The sequence below is a fragment of the Anopheles cruzii genome, chromosome 3 (assembly GCF_943734635.1).
Source record: "Anopheles cruzii chromosome 3, idAnoCruzAS_RS32_06, whole genome shotgun sequence".
In the NCBI taxonomy this organism is placed as follows: Eukaryota; Metazoa; Arthropoda; class Insecta; order Diptera; family Culicidae; genus Anopheles; species Anopheles cruzii.
The window spans coordinates 60,188,693-60,207,294 of NC_069145.1; the positions used below are offsets into that span (position 1 = coordinate 60,188,693).

At 46.8% G+C, this 18,602-nt stretch overlaps 1 protein-coding gene across 1 annotated transcript in view; it reads left to right on the top strand.

The window, feature by feature from the left end:
* Nucleotides 1-18,602, top strand: part of LOC128275094 (A-kinase anchor protein 200) — a 42,912-nt gene that overhangs the window by 6,904 nt on the left and 17,406 nt on the right. Inside the window, exon 2 of the mRNA XM_053013482.1 lies at nucleotides 14,696-14,885. Within this exon, the coding sequence (XP_052869442.1) occupies nucleotides 14,727-14,885 (159 nt within the window). The 5' untranslated portion in view covers nucleotides 14,696-14,726. The remainder of the gene's footprint in view (nucleotides 1-14,695; nucleotides 14,886-18,602) is intronic.

Here is an 18,602-nt window from a genome sequence, read left to right on the forward strand (position 1 = left end):
ATATATTCCAAAATAATTGCACACATCAATGGTCTGGAGTGCCCAATCTACGATTCGGAGATCAATAGATCACATTCTGAGCAACAATTGCCCTTTTTGGCCTAAATTTGTTCATGGAATAAGGGACCAGTCATTTTGACTGGTCATGGTATAAATCTCCAAAAAAAAAAATTTTTTTTACCAACATATATAAAAAAAAGTTTATTTGTGAAATGTATTCTATGCTTAGAGCTATTAAAAGTCATAACATCATTTGGGGAAAAAAAAATTACATGTTGTGGAAATTTGCCATTCAAACTGCCCGACCAGTCAACATGACTGGTGTGGTATATCTAGTGTTAAGAGTTCAACAGAAAGGGTTCAACATTTTATTCGGTCATCAAATGTCAATGTAATCTCTCAATATTTTCACCAAACAACGAGAGAATGTTGTTTTAAAGCACAACCCCCTGATGCGATGTAAGGTTGGCCACAATTTAGGTCAAAAAGCTGTGCTCTCGGTCGCCGCATTCTGACCACCATCAACATTCGTTGAACTCTCTCTCTGCCCTGCCCTGCTGACGGGGGGTGTTTTACGTGCGGTCCAATTTTATCTGGTTAGAGCCATCTTCCTTTGACTTCCGGTTTGTTCGGGTTTAGCTCGATTAAATCATCTTTTCCGGCACAGTTATCTTCCATCTCGCTTTTGCTTGCCGGGTGTGGTTCCTGCTCTGCCCTGCATCACACACCCGCCACAGTGTTTCTATTTTCCATCCATTTTCCTTCCCATCAGCAGCCAGTGTGTTGAGAAGGTTTCAGGGCTTTTGAATGTTTGAATATTGTTTTTTAATGGATATTTCAATCGAAAATGTTGCAGGTGTTTCCAGTAGCCATTATTTGGTGTGTGGAGAGTACACACAGCGTGCGGTCGCCAGGTTTATTGGTGGGTTCCACGTATCCACGGCCCCGCCCCGCCCCGCCCGGGCTTTCTCGACCCCCCGATGTTGTTGATCCCCTGAAAACACCCTGTTGATTATTTACGTGGATTTAAAATTAACCCACGTGGTGGTGTGGAGCTGGCGCCAGTATTTGCGGCGGCCGCCCTGTTCCCGCCACCTCGCTCGCTCTGAGGACGAGGAGAAAATGACTTTTTACTACTCCCTGAAAGAGTTTTTAATTTCGCCGTAGTCCATTTAGTATCGTAAATCTACCGTTTCCGTGAGCCCCCGATTCCGGGGTTACCTTTTTCCGATGAGGTTGATTGTGGTGCGCGCCATGTGGTTCACCCATTTACGAAGGGCCCCCCATCTCAAGCACTGCTTCGTTCCCGATGGTTCGGACGTCAATATTTTTTGTGACCCCCGAAGGCTGAAAATATATAATTTTCCTACAGGCCACCGCTAGGAAAATATCGTGAGGCTTATTCGCTTGCTGTGTCCATTTTAATAAATATCCTCTCTGCCGTGTTCGGAGAGGCAAGTTAAGTTCCCCTATCGTTGTCGAATGAAATTTTGAAGTTTTCATAATAAAAAGAAAATAATTCTTGATTAGATCCTCCTTCTGGGCGCGCGCCCGGTCGGGTGGAAAAACTTCCACCAAAAGACCATTAATCATCGTGTTGCGGTAATAAGATTTGCGAAATCAAAAATATTTTTGACAGTTTTCCTTTTCGAGCTGGTGCTGTTGGGAAATTGCCGCGCCTAAGCTTAGTCGACAAACGTCTTGTCGGGGACCGTCCGCCGGACGTGCAAAAGTATCCAAGATATTTCTTTTGTTCTGCTTCTCTTCAGGGAGTTTCCCTTTCTTATCTTAATCTGGAAGGAAATTACTATCGGATGGCCTTCAAGTAGTCAGAGCGTTGGCCCTGGGCGAGCTTTAGTCCAGGTCCAGAGAAGAAGTGTCTGTAAGAGAATCTTCAGCCAGCAGAGAAGGACACCCACAGACCCCCCGAGTCGCTTTCCAACTTCTTAACCCGATAAGCGATGGCTTTTGTGGTGGAACAAGTACGCTTTCTCAAGACACACGCAGTACGCAGAGCAAAGTTGCCGGCCAATCTCTTGGGGAAGTCGGTCGTCTCGAGTATTGGACACCGAAATTGGTTTATCGGACGGCCTCTAACGTGGGCGGTCCAGTTTTATTCTGTGGGCAGTCGGGCAGTTGTTTGCAACTGCGCCGGGGACACTAACCATCGGACATACATTACGTGTCCCCGTTTCCGATCACACATGATTGTGCTCGTTACCATCCGATGGCGGGCGGCTGCTGCGTGTGGAGAGGGCATACTTTCATCGTCAACTCTTGTGGACCTAGCTGGGGTTGGGTTGGGTCCACGGCTACAAGCCGCCAGTAAGTCTACGCTTGTAGGCGGCTGTCGCCACGATAATTTATGGAGGTAGCTCTCTTCGTGATGATGAATTTTCGGGTTGGTCACAGCCCGACGAAGTCCCCCTCCCGGGGGTTGTCACATCCGTTGGGGCTGGGAGAAACCATTTTGTCATTACCACCCTCCCGTTCATCTTCCGAACCTCGGCACCCTGGGACACGGAACCTTCTTACCTTCTCCTTATCATTTTATTGTTTCGTTCGGTTACGTCGACGGTCCCCTGTTCCGGTTCACGTTTTATTAAACCAATCTCCGCAACAGTTTCTTTTTTCATTCACTTTCACGACTTGGCTTCTGTGGGGTGTGCGTCGTCTGGTTTGTATATCATATCCAGTAATCGACAAAGGTTGCGTTTTTTCTCCCTCATTTCCGTCAGGGTGACATTTATAAATAAAACATCCAATTTCAGGGCCATCAGTTGGTCAACCCTTTGAAACGACACTTTTACAGTATCGCTTTGGTTAATATTGTTTTATGGGATGTGCACCTTGAAGAACCGAAGAACCGATAATCTTGGGCCTTTTTTCCGTGTCGAAAGGGTTAAATCCATTTCAAACCCCATTTCCAACGCGGTCTACGACACGAAACCGAATGACGAAAGGGGGACCGTTTCCGATAGAAGAAAGGTTAGATCCGATAAAAAAAGGGGAATGTTCTCTCTCTCAATGCTAACCCGAAATTAGCCATTCACCATTCTTTCAATTCTTTGGTTCATGTTTTAGATAAAAGGCCGCTCAGTGGCGGCTCTCGTTGGGCGTCGTTCTCTCCCTTTTTTTTACCACCCCCCGGGTCAAGTGATTATTTGTCAATGACTACATTGAACTTGTCAGCGCATATCCGTCCGCCCAGTTCCATCTCGGGAGCGGGAGCGATTTCAACGCCTGAAGAGGATCGATAATGTTTTCAACTTGGACGGGCGGCGGCGGCGGCGGCCAAGACAAATTGGGAAAACCGGAAACGCATTTGTATTTGGTTGGGACGCGATGAACAAAATGGGCCCGCCGGGAGAGGGTTTTCGTGCTGCTCTGATGGCTTGTCACAAAGATTAATTGATTCGGTTCGTTGGGTCAGGCGAGTAAAGTTAAAGGCACGGTACGGTTCGATTCTTACGTCAGCCTGAGTCAATAGTGGCTTCCGTTCCCATGCGGATCGTGAATATAATCATCTCTCTTGTCTCACTTGATGATGGGCTTGGAAGATCCCTATGCACTGTGGAGTAAGGACGAAGCCGAGCTTCTATAAAATGTTTAGAAAGTTGTCAAATCATCTCGGGTGGGATGTCAGTCACCATCTCTCCGCGCCATCCAAGAAATAATATCCTAAACCAATCGGTGTGACACGCTAATGCTCTTTAGAATATCGGCTTTCAGTCATTCTTTAGTGCCAGACGCGGCTCGTGATGTCCCTTTTTGAGGGAACACTTTCTCCTTCTTATCTTCGTGTTATGCACCCTAGACCGCTGTGGTCTTAAAGTAGAGCACATTTCTGCACGATAAGCTAATGATACCGGAACAACCGCCATTGGCAAGCGTGATAATAGCCGAAGCTCTTCCAAAAATGATGGACTCTCCTTCTTTGGAATGACGTTCGAAGGAGCTCATCAACTCGCGCGCGCAGTGCATTACTCGTGACGCGCGTGTGTCTGTTTCTGTTTCGCGTTGTATTTCTAGGTGGGAGTTCCCCACCGGGGCCGGTTTTCATTTCTTCCCCAGTTCCTTCCACCAGTTCGACAAACGGATGTTGTGTTACTGAAATATTAATTTCTTTTCGTAGCCATTTCCTTATGCGCTGCGCCCCGGTCGACAGCATCGATCGTGCGGTCGCCTTCTTCAGGTCTTTCATATTTCGTAGCCGGGGAACCGTGTCCTGTGGACGCAATAAGAATGAAGTTATAACTCATCCCCACTCACTCATGCGAGCAATCGTCTCCAGTAGTTCCCTCGGTTGCGTTTTGATGCTCAGCATTATTTCTGATCATGCTCGTCTGTGTTTCAGTGGCTGACGATATTTGTGTGTTCGATCATATTTGGTATTCATCGAACGTATTGTCGAATCTTCGCCTAGTTTTCCTTCTTGTTGAGAGTGGCAAATGGTGTAGCCAGCCGGGGAGGTTCGTTATACGTGCTTCGCAGTGGTTCCACGTAGGCGTTTGATGTGAGCTAAGATGAGGTTTTTGATGGTTCAATGATTAGGCTTTCGGTGGTTTGATTGTTAGACTCAGAGGGTCTTTTGACAAGCAATAGACAAACTGTTCAGTACGTCACATTAGCGTTAAGGCATTTCTTTATTCAGTTTGCAAAGCTCTTCACGAAAATTAATTCGATTTTTCTTTTATTTTTCAGGTAAGTTGCAAATTGATGGATGCTTATCCGATAACCGACCAATAGACAGGTTTGCGAAATGAACACAAAATCAATCATTCTAAGATCTTAAAGCAAGTAAATAATGAAGTGTGTCTTATAGTGTAACCGGTGTCGTTGTACGAAGAAGTGTCCAATAATTACCGAGCATTAATCACACAATTTTAATCACCCGAGCCTTTTTTGTGCAATTAAAAGTTCAAAAATTTCTTAATTAGCAAAACCCGCGCTTGGCAAGATAAGGTCTTGCGCTCATTTTGTGTATGCCTCTTTGTGGATTGTTTGCCTTTGGGAGCATCATCGAGATAACAGTTTGTGGACCGCTTTATTAAAATGGCAGCGGTGCCACTGCTCTGGCCGTTGCTAGTTGGCTTATCGGTCATTTTTGCAATGTCTTGCAATGTTTTGCAATATTTTGTGTGGTGTAAATATTTTCTTTTCGTTCCGCAATTTTCCGACATAACTTTCTTCGTTGTGACAATATTTGTGTTCTACCGTGCAATGGTTATTTTTAAAACTTGTTCATAACGCGTGCACAAATGCCGTCTGTGGATTAGTCATCTCCAAGTCGAGTGTGGCCGAAGACCGCGCCCTAATCAAAACCTCGTGCTGTGGGCCAATTTGCACGGCGCCAAATCGTGACGTCTGCGTAATTAGATAAGCAGACTTGTTTTCTTCGTGACGGTGTTTTTTTTGGTGGGGATTGTGTTTGCTCTCCCATTTGAGGTGCGGTGCCAAACAATTCCAATTTATTACAAGCAACAGGGCGCGCTCTGTGGAAATACAGTGTAGATGTTGTGCGCGGAGCTTACTTTCGCAGAATCTTCACGAGTTGGTTCTTGGGAGGCGTAACTTTAGTGTTCTTGGAATCGAACAAGTCGTCCACTATTACGTCTCGATTCTCTGGGGGGAGCACAGTGATGTTGGTCACGTGTAAACATGCCATAGCTCGACGTATAAAGCCGCTGGCGGTTGTACCTTTTGGTCTACCGAGACCGAGACCTTTGAGAAGTGTTTATTGGAAGCAACTCACAGAAATTGATTGGTTTCCTCGTAAGGTTGCTCAAATTAGTTGCTGATAAGAGGTCCAGCTCCAGGGCGAATAATGAAACGCAATATTGACGGAGGCAGCTTCTCACTGCGTGCGCAAGGTAGAGTTAGGTCGGGTGGACTTCGAAGGGAACTTGCTTAAAAGTTACACACCAACTCGCGTCGGCGGATATTAGTCTTTTAAGTGCACCGGGGAGATACGGCGACGACAATCTCTCGAGAACATCTGGCAGAGGGATGCATGATGTGTGCACGTTACCGTAACTATTGGTGCCACGATCATCCCCCTGATGTGGCGGAGTAGTTATATGGGGGGCCATCATTTTATTGCCATCATCATCGGTGAAGCCTCGCGAATGGATCGTTCGGCGGCGAGTTGAGTCGCTGCTGGCTTGAAATTCCTGTTTCGGTAATGTTTAACCAAATTTGCATACTAATCGCATTTCGTCGAGTGCGTCATCACCATCGACGAGTACAGTTTTCCATTTCGCGTTTATCATTGGGCTTTTTTTTTGTATTGGGCCTTTGGGCCGATGGTGGCCTTTTTTGCATTGGATTGACAGGCGCGTCGTATCGTATGGCGGTGAGTGGTGACAGCAGAGAAGCGTCCGAACCGAGCTCTCTCTGTCTGTCTCGCTCTCTGGCATAAGGTTTTCTCTTCCCGTACCGGAAGTATTAAATCGCCACACGTTTCGCGTCGAAGCTTCTTCCGGGGGACACCCGACGACCACCACTTCCACCGGGGGGGTACAAAGTGACCATTTTTAGGCGGCTTTTTACGCTCCCTCACCCCGGGGAATCGTGAATAGGGTTTTTGTTTCACCTTTGTTTTTTAGTATGCGACACACAATTTATTTGGTCAATCGTCGTTATGTCGCCGCCATCGTTGAATGTGTGTGCGGCGCGCTACACACGTAGGTAAATAATTAAATGTAGGACGACGGCGCATGATGATGGCGGGCGACGGCGACATGGATGTCGAGGTTCTCGAACTCTCGCGGTGAAGAAGAGGAAACCCTAAAAAGTTTCGACCACAACACAACGTAACAACACTACTCTCCGAGCGTTTTAGTAGTGGAGAGAGAGCGATGGTTGCAAAACTCGGCAACAATGGCCAGGAGGTGGCAGGCTTAGCATGTTTTTAAAGTAAGGAAATTTATGATAAAGACCCCCCGAGACCGCGCGGATCGAATAATGTTGGGGTCTCTGTTGGCCGTCGATGATAGACATTAAATATGCGCCAGCGTCAACGTTGTGGAATGGAATTTTCGGTAACAGTTGCGCTTTGACACAAAGCCCACTTCCGAAAAGCGCAAAAGGAACAAAGTGACGGTCAGGTGACGTAAGGTTTCGGTTGGGTGACTAATGGTTTCATTACGGTCGCCGGCGTTTTTAGCATACACAGTTTCGTCGTATGTTTGTTTTGAAAAATTAAATATGCAGTTCTACCTCTCAACTTTGTTTCGCGTTGGGAGGTTTCCTTTTTTGTGTGATAACTTTTGCTGCCTTTCAGAGGGAAATGTAGTTGAATGGCGCATTATTGTGTGTGTTGAAACACCAGTGCCGCCGCGCCATATTAATACTGTTCTAAGTCTCTTTATACTAGGCGACCCCAGAAATGGGCTCAGGTTACACCCAACAGTTAATCTCTCCGTTACTGAGCATTAAAATCAAATCGACATCTGCGGACGACCTGCTCTCGAGCAGCAAAATATAACTGTCAAAATTGTCGTGTAATTGTCAAAAAACCGGAAATGACCGGACATAATTCGACTTTTGTAATACACGAAGAAGAATAGAGTTTGGAAGAAATGTTTTGGATTCAACGAAGTTTCAAAAAACCTCATACATTTTTTTAATGTTTGCATTTCATCATGATGCTAAATGCAGATGTGAGACAAAAACACGAACATGCGCCACAAATCTGAATTGATTAATGAGTTCCGCGAAATTTATCTCCAACTCCCCATTGCTTCTTCATTCCGGACTCGCCGCAAGACATCCTTACGCGGGGTGATCCCCACCACAGAACCTGCCAAACCAGGCTGCTGCTGCATTGCTGCGCATCTCTTTCTTTATGGGTTTCCTATTTTTGCGCGTGCATCTTGTCGCGCGTGCGGAGACGCTGCATTTGACGCTGCTGGAAGTGTAAACATTTGCCCGGTGGTGGAGCGTGCGTCTGTGACTACTTCCTTTCACAACTCCAGAACCCCCCGAGTAGAAGAACCAGAAGCGGGCGAGCGTTTCTTATGCGGCCGAAGACACACACCGCGTGCTCCTGCTGCCCTCCCAAGCCAGCCAGCCAGCCCGAGTAACAACAACCTGGTCTGGTGGCAATTCAACCGCGCCACATTAGTGCCGTCGACCGCCACAAGGTCATTAACGGCGCGGCCGCGGCCGCGTACGATCGCGTTCGGCTTGCGCCGTTGTGCGTGCGTATATGTGTGTGTGTGTTCCGACGCACACACCCTGCTCTGCCCCCTTTACGCCGTGTTCCGGATTATGCTGCGGTTCAGTGGCTGTGCAGCTGCCACATTGCTGCAACGCGCGGTGCCCCCTGATGTATGCTCCTCTCTCTCTCGTCGGTCGTTTGGGGAACTGCTGCGTTGGGTGAGCGATCATCGGAAGCCCTAGCGGCGGCGGCAGTAGATAGGCGAGAACAGCATATGGTGCCGTTGAGCGAGCTGCAGACAACACTCATCGGGACAACACTAATATGCTGCTGGTGGTGCTGCTGCGCTGCGGGTACCATTTGGGGTGATGTGGCCGATCGAGGTGTAACCTTTTTTATAGACTGTGAAGAATTGGTTTCTGGAAACACACAGTACCAGCAGCAGCAGCATTCGAGGGAGACGGTTCCCTCGCGTCATCGGGAGAGAGCGTGGTCGTTATCTGATCTACTGCAGAGAGAAGTATACTACTGTGGCCAAAAAGTAACGGGAACCAGTTCGATTGTCGTGGATTGGTCCGTTATAGATTCTTTAACACCACGGAAACTGTCAACAAAAAATAAAAAAATTACCAAGTTTATGGAGAGTTGGTTCTTGGTTCCATTTCCTCGTGATGTTTCCTCATGGATAGCTACACCATATGACTTCTGGCTATTCACTAAACTCAAGAGACTCCGTGGACACCCTTTTAGAGTCGGTAGTGGAGATAGGAGCCGACACAAAGAATATGTTGAATTCTGTTCCATAGAAGGGCTTTAAGAAGGAAGGAGTAGAGATTATTTTAAAAGTATAATTAACATAGAGTTCGAAGAATAAAGAAAGATTTTTCGGGGTAAAAACGAATTCCCAATATTGTTTGGCCACAGTAGTATTAATCTATCGATATGTTTTTGATTCCCAATTTCTGCTTGCACCCAAGGAGATATCCAATTCCTGGAATGTGCCTTTAATAGGGTAATCATTGTGTCATAAGAAACTTCTGTAGGTCTATAAATAATTTTAATGTAGGTATAAAACTAGGGATCAGAACTCAAGTCGAGAACTCGTAGTCCAATAATTGGGGGGAAGTTTCTTTCGCAACTCCCAGTCCATAACTCGCTAATCCACGTCCACTTCCCCCTGCGCTGGCTCTCGTATTAATCCACGCCGAAGTGCCGGTACACGACGCCGTATTGCACAATCGCCCGAACCGCGGTGTGGTCAATATTGATCGATAGTGTAGGCCTTGGTGGTGGAGGACTCTGGGGCTTAACTGATTGGCTCCGGCCAGATTTGTTCTCACGGTAATCATTTGTCGGGCGCAAAATTGACAAATCACGCCTCGGGTGGGAGCGCGACATTCGATTGCCGCGCGAGAAGGTTCACCGGCATCGGGCCGGCGGCCCCCACAGAACAGAGAACGGCAGAGATGGATGGGCCACCTCCGGCCTTCGCCTTCGTACTTCCTGCCCATGCTCTGCCTTTGGCTTAGGAAATATCTCTGTCGTGGCCCCTCCGGGGTCGCTTAGACATGCTGCTCTTGAGCATATACTATGCATTGTGTCTGCTGAACACTTTGTCTGCCGAACGCTCCTCACCTCCGGAATGAGGCCACTCTGTAGCTCTGCTTGCTCCGGCTGGCTGCTAGTTCGTCAATCGACACCCCTCCTAGACCGACGAGAGGTTGCGCTGCTGTTACGGTGTGTGGTATGCTTCCGTAACCTTTTTCTCTTTCTGGAGTTGCTATTTTGTTGGGTGGTTGTGGGCATCAGCAAGTTCCCCCCACACACGCCCTCCACGGAATAGCGTTCTCTTTGCTTGGAGCTGGCAAAGTACAGCCAACCATCAAAACATAATAACAACAAGATTACCACGTTAATGTACGGTTATGTGTGCGCGCCGCCGCCGCCGCAAGTGAGCTTCGCTGATTAAACATAACGGTTAACGCCACTCCGTTTCCTGACTTCTCTCTTGCCCCTTCTCTTGCAGCTAATGACGCCACCCGGTAATCATTGGGCCGCGGCCACAAGTTGTTGTTTTTTTGGGGCTTCGAACGGTGTCACTCAGCGGTGCGACCTATCTGTTGCTGCTGCTGCCTGCACCGCGCGGCGCAGTTCCTACCACCGGAAGACCAACCCGTAGGTGACCAAAAGTCAACCTTCTTTTTTTGTGGAGCGGGTCAACCAAGGTTCGAACAAGTGGTGCGTGCTGATCTGACTCTCAAGGAAGTGGTGTCAAAATGTCAGGACCGTGTAGGGTAATCTACGGTTTGTCTTTTTTTGGAGGAAACTGAAGCTGAAGGCGAACGACGGGTTGGCCTCAAAATAAACACCAGCCTCTTATCAGCTTGATGCTTGGTTTCGCAGAAGACTCAGCCATAAGCACTGCTATCTTTTGGCGGTGCACATTTTTGCTGGCTCTCTCCGTCGGTCGCGATGTGCTCTGGCGAAACGACGCCACGCGTAGATGATGGAGTGTGGATCGGTTCGGTGTAATTGGAATTGTCTTCTTTTATTACCGCCCCTCATTCGCGTTTGAATGTTGTTATGTTGCCGCCGAGCCGAGCGTTGTTGAGTCATCTGTGGTGTGTCAGCGAAAACCACAAATAGAACCTTATTATCCAGCTATTTATCGGTAAGCCGTCGGGTGGGTCGGCACCGGCCGGCTCCTGGGTGTGAATCACGACTCTCCCAGGGAAAACTCGAATTCCACTGAAAAATGCTGTGTCCCCCTTGCCGGGAAACGGAAAAACTTGCCCAAGAACTGGAGTGTGTCACCTGCCACAGCTCTCGCGGTATGTGGAGATGTGTGGTGCAGTGTGGTGAGCAATTAAACGGGCGCTTCCTAAGCCACGGGGGATCGTAAAAGTTTATTACTTTCAACATTTTTTAATATGGGCAGACCTTGGGAAAAAATAATTAATTTTGAGTTGTATCCGGCAACATAAATCCGACACATTGTGCTGTGCTGTGCTGTAGCGGTCATGCAGATATGGAAATATCCAAAACTAGTGACGATATCGTTTATCTTGGAGATATGGTATCTACCGTCTGGTGGGGTGTGGAGCGCCCGTGACACGCGAGGAACCGCCGGACTTTACGACGCACTAAATTCTCAACTTCTCACCGGGCAGCAGCGAAAGCGAGAGAGACCTTTCTTATCTGGCACCGCTTATACACTAGAGCCACAATAAACCGCTAGCGCTATTTCGTCACCTTCTCGCCGGTTTTTTTTCTTCCTTCTCAAGGCTAAGAAAATCCGTTATGGTTTCCAGTATTGGTGCCATAAATAAATCGCCCAAACGCGCGGTGCGCCGTTCTTCGCCGCTACTGCAACGGCGGGGCACGGGTCTTTTTTGAATACCTCCAGCAATGGTCCAGAAGTAGAGGACGTTTCTTATCACGAGGCGCGCGCACGAGCCCCGCGATACGCCAAGGGGTCCGCTCACCGCGACTCTCCACACCAAATCGCTGAATGGACAACTTCACTTCACGGCGCGCAGAACACGTTCTGGCACGATTTGGCTGGCATTTCTCGGGTCGGCCGGTCGAAAAGAAATGTCATGGAATTTTATGGTCTGTGCGCGAGCATTGATTGTGTTGTGCGGGGACGATGCGCGGCCACCATCACCACGGATTGCTAATGCTGATTTACGTTACGTGTCTCTCGCGCGTTCAAAGTTAAGCTCTTTCTCCCGTTGGACCGCGCAGGATTGCCCGGTGGCCCTTTTCGCCACGCTCGTTACACCGCGGGCGAACGTGTGAAATATAGAATCTTTATTTCCTTTCTACGCAGGGGTTGGGTTATGATACGAGTGATTTCCCCAAAGAAAGAGAGAGAGTTGCGGGTGTATCACTTCTTGGTTTGTGGAAACGACACCTTGTCTTCCTTTCTTTGCGCTTTAGTAGAGGCCTGAGCCCCCGCGATAGTAGAGACATTTGTTTTGGCATTCGTTCCGACAAGTGATTTTAATGACATTTCCACGCCGTAACAGCGTTTTTAGTGTGTGTGGTGTACATAAATGGGCAGGAACAAAGGGTTCAGAGGGTGGAGGACCGGAACCCGCCCGCCCGCAGGCAAATACATAATCCGTTGGCCATGTTTGTACGATCTGGAAACGTCGTGAATGTAGAATATAGAGGGAACGACTGAGGAACGGTGCGTTTTCGAAAAGTGTCTTTGGCTTGAAAAATATTTAGTTTCGCGGTGTGTTCCAGGCTCTCTCAATAGAGTTTGTTTACGTTTTACAAATATTTCAATTTCGAAGATAATAGCAAGGGTTAGCTTTTCGAAAGCAGAAGTGTTGCTGACGTCAATTGCAGAAGGAAGGAACGAACGATCCCGCGCGCGCTCGCTGGTATCATTCATCTCGGAATGTGCTCGATCAAGACATTCTAGAAAACTATGAATGTTGTTTTCGTATTTCGAACCGTGCTGGACTTGGTTGGCACACCAACACCACACACACTGAGAGCTAACGAGATGATTGATTGATTTGCTTCGAACGGTTGAAAGAAGAGTTCTATTTTGGCGGACAGAAGCGCTCTAATGGGAATTCAAATCCACATTCATGAACGATAGTAGTGAGCTCTCTGTCCTTTTGAGTTTTGAGTAAATCTAGATCGTCTCGCAAGGCGTTTGGCTACACCCGTGATTACCCAAGACCTCTCTGTGGGTCACGTCTGTCGGGACCATTAAATATGGAAAGTGGCATAGAAGTTGGAGGAATGATTGCGATTAAGTTTAGCATTCAATCATTCGTGACAGCACCGAACGGTTTGTAGTTGTAAGCTACGGCCCGAATGCCCGGGTGTCTAGTGTTTCGGTGCCGTGAAGCAAACCGTCTGCTAATTCGAAAATTTGACACTAATACGCGTGGAAGGAAGAAAACAGGCTCTTCTTCTTCTGTTCTGGCACGCATAAAACCGTGCTTAAATATGTTTCGTCCATTGTTCCATTCTCCACGCTTCGATGCATGGAATTGACTGGTCTGGGATGACTGTAAACTTCGGTGGCACACCACCACACCGCCGGGGCCAGGGCTATTAGATGCTGGAAAAAGGGGAAAAAGTTGGACGTTTTATGGTGCTGCGTTGCGTTACCTTTCCTTCCCAACTTCTCGCTCTCTCTCTCTAGCGTTCGTTACGGGCTCGGATTATGATGTTGCTTCGACCGCCGATAGAGGAGAGGTCCATAGGGGAACGGAACGTGTGTGTTGTCCGTTAGTGTCGAAAACTACACATGTTGTGGGGGGGCTGGCGGGTGGCGGCTAGTCCGTTTCGGTGCTATACTTTATGCCGTGTCAATGACCGACCACCAGCCACCCCGTTCAATTATATTAAGACCCCCGGGCCACAATGGAACACACACGTCTACGCGGCACACGATGGAGCAAATGGAAGCGAGCGGTAAATTAACATATCGACAGGGAAATCTAATGAAAGTCCACCAGCAAGCAGCCGGCCAGCGTCAGTCTCTTGCTGGTTTCACAATTCCAAGAAAAGTGTCTTCGGAACGCAACCATATTTTTCGTTCCCTCTCGATTCTTTGTCAGGAATATGCATCAGTTTCTTCATCAACTGATTTAATTTCCTATCCATCTTTCCCGTATCAACATTAAAAGAGATTTGTATTGATTTTAAAACACAAATACACAACATTGCAAGGAAATTAAACGAAAGTTCGAACATGGATGCTTAATTTTGACGAACTATCGAACCCGATCTGGCAACACGGCGAGGCGCTGTCAGAATTCGTAGTAGTAATGACACTAAAACAAGTGCAATAGTGATAGGACTTGGCCATCCGCGATCGTACATAGCGGCTTCTTTTGCCGGAGTTGTCATACATTTTTTCTGTTACTGTGCTAAGTTTGTGTTAGCTTTTGCAGTGTGTATTCTTGTTCGTTTATTCTGGTTTTCGCCGCCACAGTGCGCGAAAACTCATCACAAATTGTTGCTATTTTACTGTGTTTTGGGTAATAAAACAGTCTGGTTGGTGGACCTTCCTGAGCGTCACGCGCGGAAAGCAATCAGAGTCCCGGCCAGGCCCCGATTTCTGTCACGGTGCACCACCACCACTACTACAGGTACTCGCACCAATCTCTCTGTAAGCCTTTTGAACCATTTTTACGACTCGCGGATAATAAAACCCTATTATAAAACACGCTGCCGGGTGGTTTGCAAACACACCATATTAAGTAAGGATTTGGTGTTGACATTTAAGCCAAACTGACTGCAAGCTCGTTTCATTTTTCGTCATTGACCATCGGGGCACGGTCGTAAATAGATTGAGTCTCACTGCGGTGTGCATGTGTGTGTTTGGGCGGATAATCTCTCATCTCCGAATGGAGTTTTTTTGATGCACCGTGTATGGTGTGCATAATAAAGCTCAAGCTCTTTTTTCTGATTGCAATTTAATCTCATCCACCGCGTACTTCTCAATATTGCAGCCAAATGCTAATCCGTTTGATGTGTGGTGCCCTTTATTTGCAGAACAACTCGAATCGATCAGTAAACTACTACCATGGGTAAGGCACAGAGTAAGCGTTCCGTCGACATAACTACAGACCCGGCCAAGGATGGCGTAGTGACGGAGGGTGCCGGAAAGCTGGAGAAGATTGAAGATGTGGACCAATTGAAGGCACAAGTGAACGGAGACGCTCAGCACACCGACGGCGAAAATGTAAGTAATAGCGCATAAGAATGACGAGAGCATTATTGGAAACGAACGTTCTTCTTCATTCACATTCCATCATTTTCATCGTGTATCAATTGTGTGGTGTCGATAGTTTACAATTTGCCATCATTCATTTAGTACCATCTCAACATATCCACGAACAATTAAATGCTACATTTGACAGAAGTTTGGGCGAAAGGAACAGCAGCATGTTGGCGTAGGCAACACATTCCGTAACCTATCCCAACAAGCCGCATGTCGAACCTTGACATTCGGTTCGCTGATGTCGCCGGTTCAACCTGTCGTCGGTCCGGAATTCGAAGAAAAGGCGAGAGATGGAAACCAGTTTCCGTCTCATCATAATCTTTTAAGTTAATTCACCGCGTCAGCTTCTTCACGCGTGGGTTGTGCGGGGTGCAACGGCGACGGACATTTGTGTAAGCGCACGAACGCGCCCGCCGCGATATATGCATAATTTATTCGACGATCTAATAGGGGGTGATAATTTTCATGAAGATGTAGCCAACCGGCGGGGCCCTCACACGTCGTGGCGTGCGGGATGCGGGATCCCGGACCCAACCTAGTGCCGTCTGTCTGCGGTAATGTGAACCCCACGGTGTAGTCTAGCGCATAAATACGCGTTTATGAAGCGTTCCGATGCACGCTTTCGAGCGTAATTATTTTTTAAACTCTGAAATTATTAATCCATGTAACAAATTACCGAACCATCGTCGTCGGTACAGTCTAGTACCACCTCACCGGTGTGTTAGCTATCATCTCCGAAAGGGGTTGCGTGCCACAACAGGTTTAGTGAATTTCACTTGTTCCTTCGCCTTCGTGTGGATGGTTCCATAAATCGTCGTTCACAGGAGGAACACCGGAATCGGCTTCTTAGCGTCCCCGTCGGGAATGCCAGAACAACACAGCATCGTAAATAAGGGGATTTATTTAAAGATTTCCGCTCTGGGGGCGCGCAACGGAGATGCACTAGTTCCTGCTTTAGAACAGTGCAGGTATCGGCGGTGCGCTCGGTTTAGACGAGATTCCCCAATGAACGCCGAACAGTTGTTTCTATTATTTTTTGTTTTTGGAGCAAAAATATTCGCTGTCAAGAAGCAAAGTTGAAATGCATGCTGCCTGCCTCTCCAGAGAGTGCCACTGCTGCGAGTTATGCCACGGAAGTGATGATGATGGTAGGTTGAAACGACGAAACTATTCCATACGGCGGCGATCGCGCGAGGGACCAATATTGGGATGCCGAGCTTCGTAAACAAAACCGAAAAAGGTTTCAACCTTACGTCGTCGTTCTCCACGGAATGATAGAATGAAGGGATTCCCCGAAAAAAAAGGTTCTGTGTTAAACCAGAGCCCTCCCGAGACACACGACGGTGGGCCACGACACTAGACGCTACGCAGCGCAGCTTCCCTATTGCGTGACTTATAGACGTTAAATAATCTTTTAGTGCGTCGTGAAAGACGAGAAACACCGCGACGGCACGCGGCACGACGCGGCGGGCCTAGAAAATTATAATGCTGGCGTGAAAAAGGTTCTCCGATTGTGTTCTCCGCGCACACGCTGGTGGGAGCTAATTAGAGAGAGAAAGTTCACTCGTTTGTTATGGCCATTGCTTTTTGACAGGTTTTTACTTTCCTTCAAGAAGATGTACCTCCGGGCGGCGGCGTATCGCGTTACGCTTCCCTCTGTGTTGTGGCGTGCCAAGGGGACTGCTACTGCTGATGCTTCTGCTGCTTGCCGGTATCTTCGGGGCTCCGGGTCAGGTTCAAGTTCAGGTCGCAACATGATGTTATCGTGTGCCCGCACTGCCGAACACGTTTTATAAATGAGACGCAGTGTGAAATCAACCGAGGAACACGGTATGGAATTTCGATAGATTTTGTGAGATTTTCGGGGCTACTTTCGGGGCGGAAAGGGCATAAGAAACATCGATAAAGAATGCACACACACACACGATCATCAGTTTGGGGTGCAGTGATCGTGATTTATGCGTGTCTTTTTCCGGCTTTCGAATCATTAGGAAGGGTTTGGTTTTTTTTTGTTAAATACAATTTTTATTCCTCTGCGACAGGATCGTTAGTAATGCTTCCGCCGTTCGTGCTGTCAATCTTTAATCTTTTCGTTTAAAATGAATTGCATAGACAGTATTTAAATAACGATGTTTTTGCTTAAGAAACATAAAATGCAGCCATATAGCCGCTCGTTATTAACATGGTATTGAAAGGTTTCCTCTTTCAAACGCATCCAATTTCATGCAAATCGAATGACAGATTTAAAAGTTATGCGCGTTTATGTGTCAAAAGATTTATTAGCCGTGTTACAGCTGCTTTGAATCGCTGGAATGTCGTCATAAAGTGATCCTTTCATGGCCAATTTGAGCTTAAGGAACGGGAAATAGTCACATGGTGACAGATCAGGCGAATACAGAGGAAGGTGAATGACACAAATTGATTGTTTGTTCAAAAACTCCTTAACTGAGACGGTCTTGTGAGAAGGTGCATTGTCGTGTAGCAAAACCATCTGCTCATTTACCGTGTATTCAAGTCGTGCTTGTTAAATTATTAACCACAATCGTCTCAGCACTTCCAAATAGTGTTCTCCATTGACCGTCTCGCCTTCTCGCCGTCTTGTCTTCAGAAACGAATTCCTAGTGGATTTAAACTTTTGTTTTTGACTTCGTTTATATCACACCAAAACTCTTGCACTCATTTCCATAAATTTGTCACAAATTACAGGTCTCTGTTCATTTTTACCCAGTTTGAAGCAAAATTTAATATTGTCCCTTTGTTGCATGCTTAACACACGCCATAAAGCTACTGACACATAAAAAAAATATACTTTTCTACTGTGACACATTCTATTTGCGATTGAAGAGAAATAAAGTATCGAGTCATTTGTTACCTAATGTTGATTTAGAGTCCAGATAGCAGAAAAGTACAACTACTAATAACGGTATTTGTTTCATACCCACAATTTTTTTTCCCAGAACTTTTCTTGAGGTTTTGTAGAGGTGATATCACTTTTAAGTTTATCAATTCCTTTTGATGTTAGTATCGGGCGCCGACGAGCTTTAATTTGATGAATACGATCTTAATTTTTTAACCGATTGCTGCCTCACGGTTTAATATTTTTCTTTTGAAAATGTTGTTTATTTAATTTTATTTGGAAGGAAAGAGCCGTATTAGAAGTAACTTAAAGTTTTGCTTTCATTTTGATGTCAATGGCGCGCATGATTCGATGTCTTTTGCACAGAAATCGACGAATCGGTGCAGATTAATGATCTAAAGACGAGACACTGTCTGGAAAAATATAGCAAAGATTTTTCATGATGCTTCTTTTTTTAATAAGAAAATTCCGCACCATTTAATCGTTCAGAATGTACAACGATTTTGCACTGCAATACGCTACGCACCGCGCACTGGTTGGTGACTGCTAAATCGTAGCTATTTTTAATTAATTCGCAACGATTAACGCTGAACGGTGGCACGTTTCGTTTCGCTTAAGTGAATCTGTCGAAGTCTGTGTCGGCAATTACTTTTCTCGTGCAAAAAGAACGAGACACACCTCCTTCGGATAAGAGAGAGGGTAAGCGATTTCTAATTTTAAATTGTGCGTTTCTTGCACCAGGAAGCGCGGCACGCCCTGGGTTGACTTTAAAATTTAAATCGATCACCAATTTCCGAACGAAAAGGGTGCGAAACACGCTT